The 13202-nt window shown below is 43.4% G+C and overlaps 1 protein-coding gene across 1 annotated transcript in view; it reads right to left on the minus strand.

Annotated features, from left to right (window-relative positions):
- Positions 1-12930: 12930 nt before the first annotated feature.
- The window catches only part of ABCB11 (ATP binding cassette subfamily B member 11), a gene marked incomplete at both ends in the record, with an annotated part of 66460 nt that continues 66188 nt past the window's right edge, over positions 12931-13202 (minus strand). Inside the window, one exon of the mRNA XM_081339629.1 lies at positions 12931-13131. Within this exon, the coding sequence (XP_081195755.1) occupies positions 12931-13131 (201 nt within the window). The remainder of the gene's footprint in view (positions 13132-13202) is intronic.

Raw genomic sequence — 13202 nt, forward strand, 5'->3', positions numbered from 1 at the left:
GGGGAGGTTTGGGGAGGCGCCCAAACCTCCCCAAAGGTCGGCAGGAGGAACGGAGACCTGCCGAGGTTTGGGGAGGTTTGGGGAGGCGCCCAAACCTCCCCAAACAGGAACGGAGACCTGCCGAGGTTTGGGGAGGTTTGGGGAGGCGCCCAAACCTCCCCAAAGGTCGGCAGGAGGAACGGAGACCTGCCGAGGTTTGGGGAGGTTTGGGGAGGCGCCCAAACCTCCCCAAAGGTCGGCAGGAGGAACGGAGACCTGCCGAGGTTTGGGGAGGTTTGGGGAGGCGCCCAAACCTCCCCAAAGGTCGGCAGGAGGAACGGAGACCTGCCGAGGTTTGGGGAGGTTTGGGGAGGCGCCCAAACCTCCCCAAACGTCGGCAGGTCTCCGTTCCTCCGCGCCCTGCCTGCCTGCTTCTTTCCGCTGCGGAAAGAAGCAGGCAGGCAAGGCGCGGAGGTCCGGAGACCTGCCGACGTTTGGGGAGGTTTGGGGAGGTGCGCGCGCACCTCCCCAAACCTCCCCAAACTTCGGCAGGTCTCCGGATGGCGGTGGCTTGGGAGAGGTGCGCGCGATCCCGGAAGCACCAAAGCCTCGGCCGCGCACAAGTCCTCGGTAAGTTTTTTTTGTTGACTGGAGTATAAGCCGAAGTGGAATTTTTCAGCCCAAAAAGTGGGCTGAAAAATTCGGCTTATACTCAAGTATATACGGTATATATATATATATATATATATATATATATATATATATATATATATATATATATATATATATATATATATATATATATATATATATATATATATATATATATATATATATATATATATATATATATATATATATATATAATTTTAAAAAAATATCTTTTAAAAATATATTTAATAATTAAAATATATATTCAAAATCAGCAAACATATAATCCCTTTTGTGGGTTTTGAAAATGGAATTAAAACCTAGCAAGTAAAGTAGCAAATACTTTACGCAAAGTAGGAGAGTAAATGGTTTCCTTAAAAGCATTTTATTTTATTTATAAAATATTTTATTTTATTTATTTATTTATTTTACCCTCTGTATATTAAGAAAACATTATCCAACTAGTTTCAGTTGCTTTTCAAACAATTGCTGGATATTTCAGGTCACTTATTTCCCAAATGAATAAATTAAAATATAAATTAAAATAAATTAAAATAAAACACCATGGAAATAACCAATGAACAGTAGATCTAGAGAAGCATGGAAGAAAGACACAACTGTAGTAACCAGAATATTCTTAGTTAGGTAACAGAAACCCTTTTTAGACCCTGAACACTAAGAATGGTATACAGGCTAAAGCTGAATATGCAAAATCTTCAACCCATTTATCTCTTTAAAAGCAGAGAACCAATAAAGGATGAATTACACCCCAAAGTTCTCAAGGAACTGGCAGACGTGATCTCAGAACCACTGAACTATATTTTTCAAAGATCCTGGAGCACTGGGGCACTACCAGAGGACTGGAAGAGAGCTGATGTAGTTCCCATCTTCAAAAAAGGGAAAAAAATAGATCCAGGAAACTACAGATCTATCAGCCTGACCTTAATACCTGGGAAGATTCTGGAAAAGATAAGCAATGAATCAGCGAACACCTAGAAGCAAACAAAGTCATCACTAAAAGTCAACACGGGTTTGTCAAAAACAGATCATGCCAGACAAATCTTATTGCATTCTTTGACCAAGTGACAAAATTAGTGGACCAGAGGAATGCTGTAGATATAATTTACTTGGACTTCAGTAAGGCATTTGATAAAGTAGATCACAACCTACTACTTGATAAGATAGAAAAATGTGGGTTAGATAGCATCACCACCAGATGGATTCGTAGCTGGCTGACAGGCCGTACTCAGCATGTGGTCCTCAATGGAACTGCATCTACATGGAAGGAAGTGTGTAGTGGGGTGCCCCAGGGCTCTGTTCTGAGGCCAGTGCTCTTCAACATCTTCATCAACGATTTGGATGAGGGGATAGATGGGGAACTCATCAAATTTGCAGACGACACCAAGCTGGCAGGAATAGCCAATACTCCAGAAGATAGGCTTAAAATACAGGAGGATCTGGACAGACTCGAACACTGGGCTATCTAACAAAATGAAATTCAATGGTGAAAAAAGTAAGGTTCTACATTTAGGCAGGAAAAATCAAATGCACAGGTATAGTATAGGTGGTACCTTGCTCAATAGTAGTAACTGTGAGAGGAATCTCGGAGTCCTAGTAGACAATCACTTCAATATGAGCCAGCAGTGTGCTGCAGCTGCCAAAAAAGCCAACACAGTGCTAGGCTGCATTAACAGAGGGATAGAATCAAGATCACGTGAAGTACTAATACCACTTTACAATGCCTTGGTAAGGCCACACCTGGAATACTGCATCCAGTTTTGGTCACCACGATGTAAAAAAGATGTTGAGACTCTAGAAAGGGTACAGAGAACAGCAACAAAGATGATTGGGGGACTGGAGGCTAAAACATATAGGGAACGGTTGCTGGAATTGGGTATGTGTAGTTTAATGAAGAGAAGGGTGAGGGGTGATGTTAAGTAGTGGGCTCTTTGGTGCAGGAAGGAAGACACGAGGCTGAGTACAGGATAACACATACTTTATTCTTGCTAGAACTGTACTGAAACTTGGCTACAACCAGCCACAATATATAGTCTAGCCCCTAGGTGGCAGCCAATAGGTTTGAACCCACTCTTGCTGCCTGGGGCTAGCCAATTGCAGGACAGGAGACAGCTAGTCTGGGTTACTGGAGAGCTGTTAGCTGCTCCAGCAATGCACGTGGTGTATCACCACAAGCCCAGTACATAACAGGTGACATGATAGCAGCAATATCTCAGGGGCTACCACAAAGAAGAGGGAGTCAAGCTATTCTCCAAAGCACCTGAAAGCAGGACAAGAAGCAACGGATGGAAACTAGTCAAGGAGAGAAGCAACCTAGAACTAAGGAGAAACTTCCTGACAGTGAGAACAATTAAACAGTAGAACAACCTGCCTCCAGAAGTGGTGAATGCTTCAACACTGGAAGTTTTTGAGAAGAGACCGGACAGCCATTTGTCTGAAATGGTATAGGGTTTCCTGCCTGAGCTGGGGGTTGGACTAGATGACCTCCAAGGTCCCTTCCAACTTCTTCTTCTTCTTCTTCTTCTTCTTCTTCTTCTTCTTCTTCTTCTTCTTCTTCTTCTTCTTCTTCTTCTTCTTCTTCTTCTTCTTATTATTATTATTATTATTATTATTATTATTATTATTATTATTATTATTGAAAAACCTGTTTTACGTAGCTTTCTATGCTTCTATTAAACAATTATCTGTGTTGTTCCCCTCAACCACTTTTCATCTCCACTGTCACTCGTATTATAAATATTTCTCCACTGTTTCTTTGTTGAATGCAATTCCAGAGCAATCTGCATTCGTAAAGTTAAAGAAGCAAAACAATAATTGTAAAAGTTAAATAGGTGAACAAACATAAAGCAAGCAAGTAAAAACGAAACTGTCTATGGCAAATTAAACTTCATTTCAACAATTCAAAACTCTCTCTAAGGAACCTAGAAAAATAGAGGTAGATGTACTTGGCCCTGAAAAAACAAATTAATGCCAATAGAAGGACATTCTGCATTCAGAGCCCAAAGAAGGACTATCTTCTTAAGGATTATCGCTTCATGAAGGCTGTTTTTTGGTTATTGTTCAAATTCTTCTTTTCCTTCATGATCTTGTCTTATATAATTCTTGTATTCTGCAAGATGTTAGAGATATACTTACATGAAAACAATAGAAAATACCCTTATTCTATCTTTTTTTTTGTCTAATAATAGTTGCATTTGCACTAGAGAATAACTTCAGATTTTTGAGCTGCTTGGCTTTTCTCTATGAGCAAATGGGCTTTCCTAAATGGGCCTATAAGTGCAAGTGTTTCCAGGAACAAAGATCTCAGCTGTGATATTATGAGGAAAACCTCTTGGCATTTCATTCCCTCTAACAAGATTTTTAAACCAAGAATTCCAAATCTCAGCTTGCCATGCAAGAGACAAACCAGACCAAATGCTCTCCATGGCTACAAATTCCTGGTTTCTGTAGCCACTTCCGCTTGCAGGCGGAGCCAAGGAGGAGTGAACCTAGTTCAGGAATAGGCAACCTTGGCTCTTTTATTACTCGTGGACTTCAACTCCCAGAATTCCTGAGGCAGCATGGCTCAGCTTGGAAACCTCTCCCTTTTCCCTCAGCGTGGCTGGCTCAGGAATTCTGGGAGTTGAAGTCCACGAGTCATAAAAGGGCCAAGGTTGCCTACCCCTGAACTAGTTCATTACTAAACAGGCTTATCACTTTGTGTGAGCTCAGTAATTACGATAGCAAAGAAATGAACCCATCAAAACTTATGTTTTTTGCCTCTCACACCACAACATTGCAGAATAGCCTCTGTGAGAACAGCCTCTAGGCCAGGGGTATCAAATTGCCGGCCCGCGGGCCAGATGTGTCATGGCGAAACCGCACCCACCCCGTTGCCAGCAATGGAAAAAAAGTCACGATACGTCACGACACGTCATGTGATGTCACAAGTGTCGGGCCTCGGGAGCCCGACACTCGAGGGGGGGCCCCTCCACCCCCCCCCGGCACCCCCTGCCTTCCAGCCGCCGAACTCACCTGGCTCCTCGGCGACCCGTAAAGCACCGGGGACCGCGCCGCCGCTTCAGCCGCCTCCAGACGCGCCGGGGCTGCCGTCTTCGCCCGGCGGCACGTCTGCGCAGGGCTCCCTGGCTCGAAAGGCTCCGGGGACCGCACCGCCGCTTCAGCTGCTTCCGGACGCGCCGCGGCTGCCGTCTTCGCCCGGCGGCGCGTCTGAGCAGGGCTCCCCGGCTCGAAAGGCTCCGGGGACCGCGCCGCCGCTTCAGCTGCCCCCAGACGCGCCGTGGCTGCCGTCTTCGCCCGGCGGCGCGTCTGCGCAGGGCTCCCCGGCCTACGGCGTGTCCGGTAGAGGCCCGGACCAACCCAGCGTCTCGGCGGCCTGGGAGGCTTCGGGAGCTTCGGCCGTGCAGCAGAAAGCTTTGGAGACCCCGCCGCTGCGGCTGTCTCCTCCGGCCGATGCCATGCCTGCGCGGGACTGTGTTGTTCGGGAGCTGGCGAGGCCGTTAGGGGACGGGTCCCTCCCCGCCGCGGTGCCCGGGTGGCTGGAGGCCTCGAGCGTGGACGACGACAGGGGGGTTCGGAGTTGGGCGCGGCAGGGAGGGGGTGAGGGGGAGGAGCACGGTGGTGGCAAAGCACGGGAGGGGGCTTACCTGACTGGGCGTTGGGCGAAGGGCCTTGTAGGGGAGGGGTGGGGAAGTTATAGGGAATGGGAGGGCATGGGCGTGTTTGGGTGGAGTATGGGTGGGGTTTTCGGGTGTGTATATAGTAGCGTTGGCTGCAGGTAGCGGCCAACGCTGGCTTTGTTTCTTGTTGCGGCTGTTGCCCTGGAAAATAAAGTGCTTCTAGACCGCAGCGGAAGTCTCTCGTTCCTGTGTTCGGCACTCTGCCCTGCTTGCTGCAGGACGAGTTGTGACAACAAGTTTGACACCCCTGCTCTAGGCCAATCTTTCTCAACCGTAGCAGTTTAAAGATAGGCGGACTTCAACTGTCAGAATTCTGGAAGTTGACATTCATTTATCTTGAAGTTGCTAAGGCTGAGAAACACTGTATTAGGCCATGAAGAAGAGAGGGAACAATCAAAACTTGATTAGCATCCAGTTTAGGTCACCACATTATATATAAAAAAATGTTGAGACTTTGGAAAAAGTGCAGAAAAGAGCAACTAAGACGATTAAGAGCCTAGAGACTTAAACATATGAAGAACAGTTGCAGGAATTGGGTATAGCTAGTCTAGAGAAAAGAAGGACTAGGGGTGACATGACAGCAGTGTGCCGATATTAGAGGGACTGCCACAAAGAAGAGAGGATCAATCTATTTTTCCAAAGCACCTGAAGGCAGGACAAGAAACAATGGATGGAAACGAATTGTTACGGGTGTTATGTTTACCTTATATGCAGTTCTATCATTCATCTCTATTGTACTTGTTTCCTGTGTCACATTGCTACTCTATGATTCATCTCTGTAGTTCCTGTGAACAATTAACCAGTGGAACAGCTTGCCTTCAGAAGTTGTGGATGCTTCATCACTGGAGGCTTTTAAGAAGAGACAGGACAACCACCTGTCTGACATGGTGTAGGGCACAGGTCTGCAACCCGCGGCTCCAGAGCCGCATGCGACTCTTTCAGCCGTCTCCTGCAGCTCCCAGTCCTCTGCCATGTGCAGTCAAAAAAAAATGGGACTAAAAAAGTTCAACCAATCAATTCAAATATGCAGGGTAGGTGCATATCTCGCCTTGCCTCCACTCTTCAGTCAAACCCTGTTCTGCGCATGCACGCATGTACGCGCATGCGCACACATTTTTCGCGGCTCCCAGTTTTTCCTTTTGTGAGGGAACCGGTTCCGAGTGGCTCTTTCACTGTTTCAGGTTGTTGACCCCTGGTGTAGGGTCTCCTGCTTGAGCAGCAGGTTTGACTGGAAGACCTCCAAGGTCCCTTCCAGCTCTTTTCTATATGACCCTGTATGAGCAAGCCTTGATTAGAAGAATATTATACAGTGTATTCAGGCTGTTCCAGTTATCCTTTCATACTGAGCAAATGGCTAGCAAACAGCAAGCCTTTTCAGTAGCATTCCCTCAGATTTGGAATGTCCTCCTCACTAAGATATGCTCCTCATTATCTTCTTGGCAGTAAGCAAAGACCTTTCCCCCCCATCCCTGGCTTTTGATAAATGTGTATTTATTCGTTGATTCAGTTTATATAGTTGCCATCTCATATATATGACTCTGGGTGACACACACTGATAAACAGCTGTTATTACTGTTTTTTTTAAGGGACGCGGTGGCTCAGTGGGTTAGGACGCTGAGCTTGTCGATCGGAAGGTCGGCAGTTTGGCGGGTCGAATCCCGAGTGCCGCGTAACAGAGTGAGCGCCTGTTACTCGTCCCAGCTTCTGCCCACCTAGCAGTTCGAAAGCACGTAAAAATGCAAGTAGACAAATAGGGACCACTACGGTGGGAAGGTAACAGCGTTCCGTGCGCCTTTGGCGTCTAGTCATGCCGGCCACATGACCACGGAGACGTCCTCGGACAAGCGCTGGCTCTTCGGCTATGAAACGGAGATGAGCACCGGCCCCTAGAGTCGGAAACGACTAGCACGCATGTGCGGGGGAACCTTTACCTTTACCTTTTATTACTGTTTTTACATTATCCCTGACTCTTTCTTTATTTCATTGCTTATGTGTTTTCTAGAATATTTTAGTCATTTTATTCTTTCCTAGTATTTTAACCTATTGATTTCATTATTTTAATATTTTTTTTAAATTTCTGCAACTTTTCTTTAGTGGGAAGTGGCAAATAAATGCTTGAAATAATGTCTTGTGCCAAGCAAATAAAATTTGGGAGCCACCAGCTTCAAACTTCTTCTTTACTGCTTATATATTCTTACTGTTGGCATTCACACTTTAAAGGCATCGCTGAACTAAGTGATGAATGAGGTCACATTGGCAATTTTTAATTTGAAATAAAAATGCAAAGCTTTAATAATTTCTGCTGGGAGTAATTAATTATTAATGTATTTCTCCCAGCCTTTATAGCAGCAGGTGAAATTAATTAGATGAGATTAATTAGATTAGAATTAATTAATTAGAAGTGTTGGATCTTGGGTGAAAATTGGGCTACCAAAAATCTGGCTGCAAAGCTCTAAGTGAGCAGTAGATGGCAGCAAAGAAGGACAAGAAACCTTAACACTTGCCTCTCATCTGGTGACATCACCAACCAACAAGAAAATGCACTCTTTATTTCTTAAACTTAAAAGCCCTTTGCAATAAATCTGCTACCAAGGATATAAATGCACAAAGTATTGTTTCAAGAACTTCTACTTCAGGGTTTTAGTTCTACTAATTCAGTAGAGCAAAGGAAATGGAACTTATCTGAGGTACTCAATCTTAGTAGTTTTTAGCCATTTCAGGTGGATCTATGTTGGCTATGGAGTGGTCATAATTTGGAATTGACTGCAGACTTTATAAGACTGGTCTACAATTATTATCAGGTATTAAAGGATTTGGAATAACTGTTTCAGATTTCTTCCCTGGTCCCATCCTAAGTGGCTGGGACAAAAATGATATGGATGACAATGATCAGTAAGTGCATTTTTATTTAACCAGTAAGGCAAATTTCTGAATCTTTGGAAACTTTGCATAATACAGTATGGGGCTGTGCTAAGTTCAGATTTTTTAGAATATTGTTGATTTCTACATTTTTTAAAAAATTTGTTTTTACCAAAAAAATGACTGTCATCAAAGTGGAATTAATCAAAATGGCATACAGCAGCCACTTTATGACTGCTGAAAAATGGACGCCATCTATATTGGTAGGAAAACAAAGTGGCTAATCCCAGCTGTGACTATAAACATAATCTTCAGATTTTTCTGACTATGTGAAGCAAAAGTAATTGCTTCTTTAAAAATTACACTTCTTGATTTTTCAGGCCTATTCTAATGGCCCATATTCTGCAGCTAATTTTTTTTTCTTTTAAAATCCTACTTGTGTTTTCACTGTTCTCCCCTGGCTTTTCCCTAATGTACAATGGAAAATAGAAATGGAATTTATATATTAAACATTTCTTAAATAGCCTCACATTCCAAATGCCATAGTTTAGCAATGTTCAGCTCCTGAATGCAGCTGAATCAATATTAAAGGAATACAAAGGCCAAACAACCCAAAACAATGATGCATACCATCTTTCTGTATTTAATTCATCTGCAAGTAGATTTGCAGGGATAGCTGAAATTATCAGTCCATCTTTTTAAACAAGATAGCTACGGGATGCAGAGCATTCAATGGGCAAGAGACAAAACCAGCCCCTGCTATTTTGCTGCCTGAAGCAAAGGAGGAAACAACCCACTTTACAAGTGGCAGAATGTCACCTTGTGAACCTAATTTGCAATGCATGGACAGTTTTAACTCGGAACAAGAGATTTAGGAACAACTGTTGACTCATGCAAGTTGCAATCCCCATTATTTCCCCCCATTAATGGTTCTCTCTATAAATGGCTAATAGCCACCCCAGGGGATTCTAGTTTTTAATTTAATATCCCTTTTTTGGCTACACAAACGTTTCCCAATAAGGCTGCAAAATGTTGCTGTGTAGGTATTGAGATTTGGGAGATTGCCAAGTAATATTTAAAGGAGTGCATGTTAATGTACTATAATCCCTATAATTAATATTTGTTTCAAATCCTTTCACTTAAGGCATCATCCAGCTAAGCTTCTACTGTCACTGGTCCCCATCCAGACCATCAAATGTATTCAATTGTCTGAGCTTTAAGGTGTAACGACTGCTCAAGATTAGCACCATTGCTTTGCTTAGATTGGCTTAGCCTTCAGAAACTTTACAAAAAAAGCTGGAGAAACTTGGTTTTGCTCTGCCTAAGGAATAGCCTTAAATAGCCTAGTCACTAAAATGCAAATAAGTCCACACATCTTAAAGTTGCCAAGGTTGAGAAATGCTGCTCTAGACCAATGAGCTGGTCAAGAATAGAAATGGCATGAATGGCCAAAATAAATGGGACCATGAAGGGCTCCAAAGGGAATGAATGAGCAATAAAAGAATGTGCCCTGGAATAACATGATGCATGATGCAGAAAATTAACCATCATCATCAAGCATTAACATTATTTGATGGTTCAGCTCCGTCTGGAAAACAACAGCACACACAGAGAGCAGAATAAGGAAACCAAAATGATAATATGTTGAATTACTCTTCCATATGTGAAAAGATTCATAAATGGGTAATGAGCTGTTAAAGTTATAAATGATCTGAAGAAAATAACTTTCACCATATTACACTGCAAAAGAGTCAGTCAAAAGACTTGGTTTCATCAGTAATTTTATAGAATTCTTGCCCCCAAGATAGGGTCATTTAAATGGCTTTAACAAAGGAATTGTTATGATAAAAGCAACAAGTATTAGATTTGATAGCAAACTGAAGCACCAGATTCAGAGGCAATATACCTTTATAGGGGGGCTAGTTTAGAGTAGTAGTTAAGGCACCAGGCTAGGAACTGGGAGGTCACGAGTTCCAGTCCTGCTTTAGACACGAAACCATCTGGGTAATCTTGAGCCAGTCCCTCCCTCTGTGCCCTAGGACGGAGGCAATGACAAACAATTCCTGAAACCTTGCCAAGCAAACTGCAGGGAGTTGTCCAGGCAGATGCCAGAAATCAAACACTGACATAAAAACATATACACAAACATGCACTTTACACACTGGCTACCAGGAGAATAAAGTTCCATCCAACAGTTGAATGAACACGGTCTGACATTTTGCTATAAGATCTCGTCATTTGGCCAGGGCAGCAAAAGGGAGAACAGGAAGACTTTGGGACAAAAATGTCCATACGGCAGCTCTACAAGGAACAAGCAAACAAAAAACAGCAGCGTTAGGTGCTAAAAGGCTCGTAGCTGGAGGAAGATGCAAAAGTGGGAACTGTAACGTTGCCTGTTTAAATCAAAACCGAAATTAGCATTGAGGGAGCCAGCTAGATAAATGGGTCAGTTGAAAAGGACACTTTCCTTGACCTTGGTTGTGTCTTTGCCTCTCTGTCCTCATACCACAACAGCTCCTGAATGTTAGATTTTCATAGCTTGAGCCACTGCTTATTTTATAGTTTTAGGCATTCCATGAACGAGCCACCTCCCTCACCTCCAAGGAGCATTTGCCTTTAATCAGTCTTTTCAATCCCCTTTATTTACAAGATCCCAGTTTCTGCAGCACTGAGAGAAACAACCCTATGGATTTCCAGTTTTCCTCTGGTTTATGGGGCGAGACAGGTGCAGGCTTTAGCATGGAGCATGGCTTTGTGATAGGTTTAGGACAGGGGTAGGCAACCTCGGCTCTTTTATGACTCATGGACTTCAACTCCCAGAATTCCTGAGCCAGCCAGCTCAGGAATTCTGGGAGTTGAAGTCCATGAGTCATTAAAGAGCCGAGGTTGCCTACCCCTGGTTTAGGACAACTCGCCATGGCCAACTCGCTACGGAACAACTTGTCATGGAACAAGATTTACACTAATATTGAAGCAATAGCGGCACAGAACCATTGAAGAAAAGATGCAAAAGAAGGGACAAAATGAAATGTGAATGACAAAAATTAAAATATTTTTAAAAATTATTTTATAATAGTAATAATAAAAGTTGGAAGGGACCTTGGAGGTCATCTAGTCCAACCCCCCTGCTCAGGCAGGAAACTCTATACCATTTCAGACAAATGGCTGCCCAGTCTCTTCTTACAAAATTCCAGTGTTGGAGCATTTTAAATGATTAAATTGAATTGACCCGCGGTGAGTTGTCCCGAGGCAAGTTAGCCATGGCGAGTTGTCCCGTTCTACTTTATGATCAGGGGACTTTGAGAAAGAAGCTTCAGCCGCTACAGAATGAGCTCCCAGCAGTAGAATGAAAGTTCTTTGTGTAAATGATTCTGGTCTGGTTCATAAGGATCTCCTGTTGAAGGGTGTAAGACAGCAAGACTGCAAAAGGCCCCTTAGGAATCCACTGACAAAGTAGATTCAGCTGCTTTAGTTAAAAGGATTCAATAAAGTACAATTGCTTGATTTAATAACAGCCTCTACCACCCGCTTACCCTATTTCTCAAGCATGTTTTAATCTCCTGCTAAATTGCTGTGTGCAAGTTAAAAGTAGTAGAGCTGCATGGCTATTTAATTCTCCGAGTTTTTATTCTTTTTCCCGCTATTGTTTGTTTCTGTCCTATGCATAGTAATCAGGCCTTCTCTATCAAATATCCTTTAGTGGGACACTCATCTGCGAGATGCATTCAGTCAATTTACTGTAGGCGCTGGGTTAGTGGACAGGAATATGCATTAATAAATGTATTATTTTGTAAAGAGCTCCTTTTTCGTGCGAAAGAAATGACGACCCTTTGGGAAATTGCAATGGCTGATAGTCTCACTGGCAGTGAATAGAATAATTGTATTTTGTAATCTGGCCAAAGTGCTTTTAACACTGCATAGAGAACCATTATACACAGAAGATATTGTATACATAAGGGAGTCTCTAGTGATAGGCAGAGTCAGTTTTCAATACCGCTCTTTTATTTTCGTAAGAATCTGTGTCTGGTATTCCTCCGTCATAATGCTGAAGACATCCTTCTCTGTTGCAGCACCTGCCCTCTCAAACGAGGGTTCCTCAAGATGCGGGTGCCCCCCCCAACTCTACTGTTGTTTGGAAACTGGGAAGAGCAGGCTTTTCACCCAGGCCTTTGGCAAGGGAGAGTGAGATCCCTCACTTCATCACTCTTGCCATCTTTTATCTTAATTTGGTCATCTTTATTGATTTCATTGTAATTTCATTGACTGTTAGGAGCCACCCAGAATCATTGAGAGTCAAAGCAGTATATAGGTTAAATTGATGATGATGTTGATGATGATGATGGGGCAGTAGACAATAAAGCTCAATGCAACTGTTTGCATTGAATGCTGATTGGAGCCTCCTTCCTGATCTACAATGAAGTTCATGAGGCTTTTTGAATATTGCAAATTCAGGAGCAACAGAAATAGATAATAAAAATAATCTCCGGACACTTAATTATTGAAAAGGTTTCTGAGCACTCTTCCTGCATAATCTTCCTTCTCCGGTAGACGGCTGCCATTTTCTTCAGAAACCAGAGTTGCAGCGGTTTGAGAGAACAGCTCAGTCAAAAGCTGGCCTCCAGGGCTTCCCTTTCTCAGTTAAAGTGGTTTGTCATCGTCTTTTGCCACACAAGGCTGGTTGATATGTTCATAATGGTTTTAGTACATCCCGTAAGAAAGTGAACACAGCCCACACTTCAGAAGCTCAGCTAATGGGTGCCCCAGTGGTGACCAGTTTATAGTATGCCCCCTCCTGGGCCATCAGTTGTTGGTGAGTGCCTTTCTCAATGATGACTCCCTGAGACATGACCGCGATGATGTCAGAATTCTGAATGGTGGACAAGCGGTGCGCAATGACGATGCAGGTCCTGCCTTCTCGAGCTTTGTCCAGGGCAGCCTGCACAGTCTGAAGGGAGAAGAGGAAAAGAGAAGGAAGGATTCTTTACGTGGTCATCATGACAAGTTATATTAATACGA

Source organism: Vipera berus (genome assembly GCF_964194415.1).
Source record: "Vipera berus genome assembly, chromosome: 1".
Taxonomy (NCBI): domain Eukaryota; kingdom Metazoa; phylum Chordata; class Lepidosauria; order Squamata; family Viperidae; genus Vipera; species Vipera berus.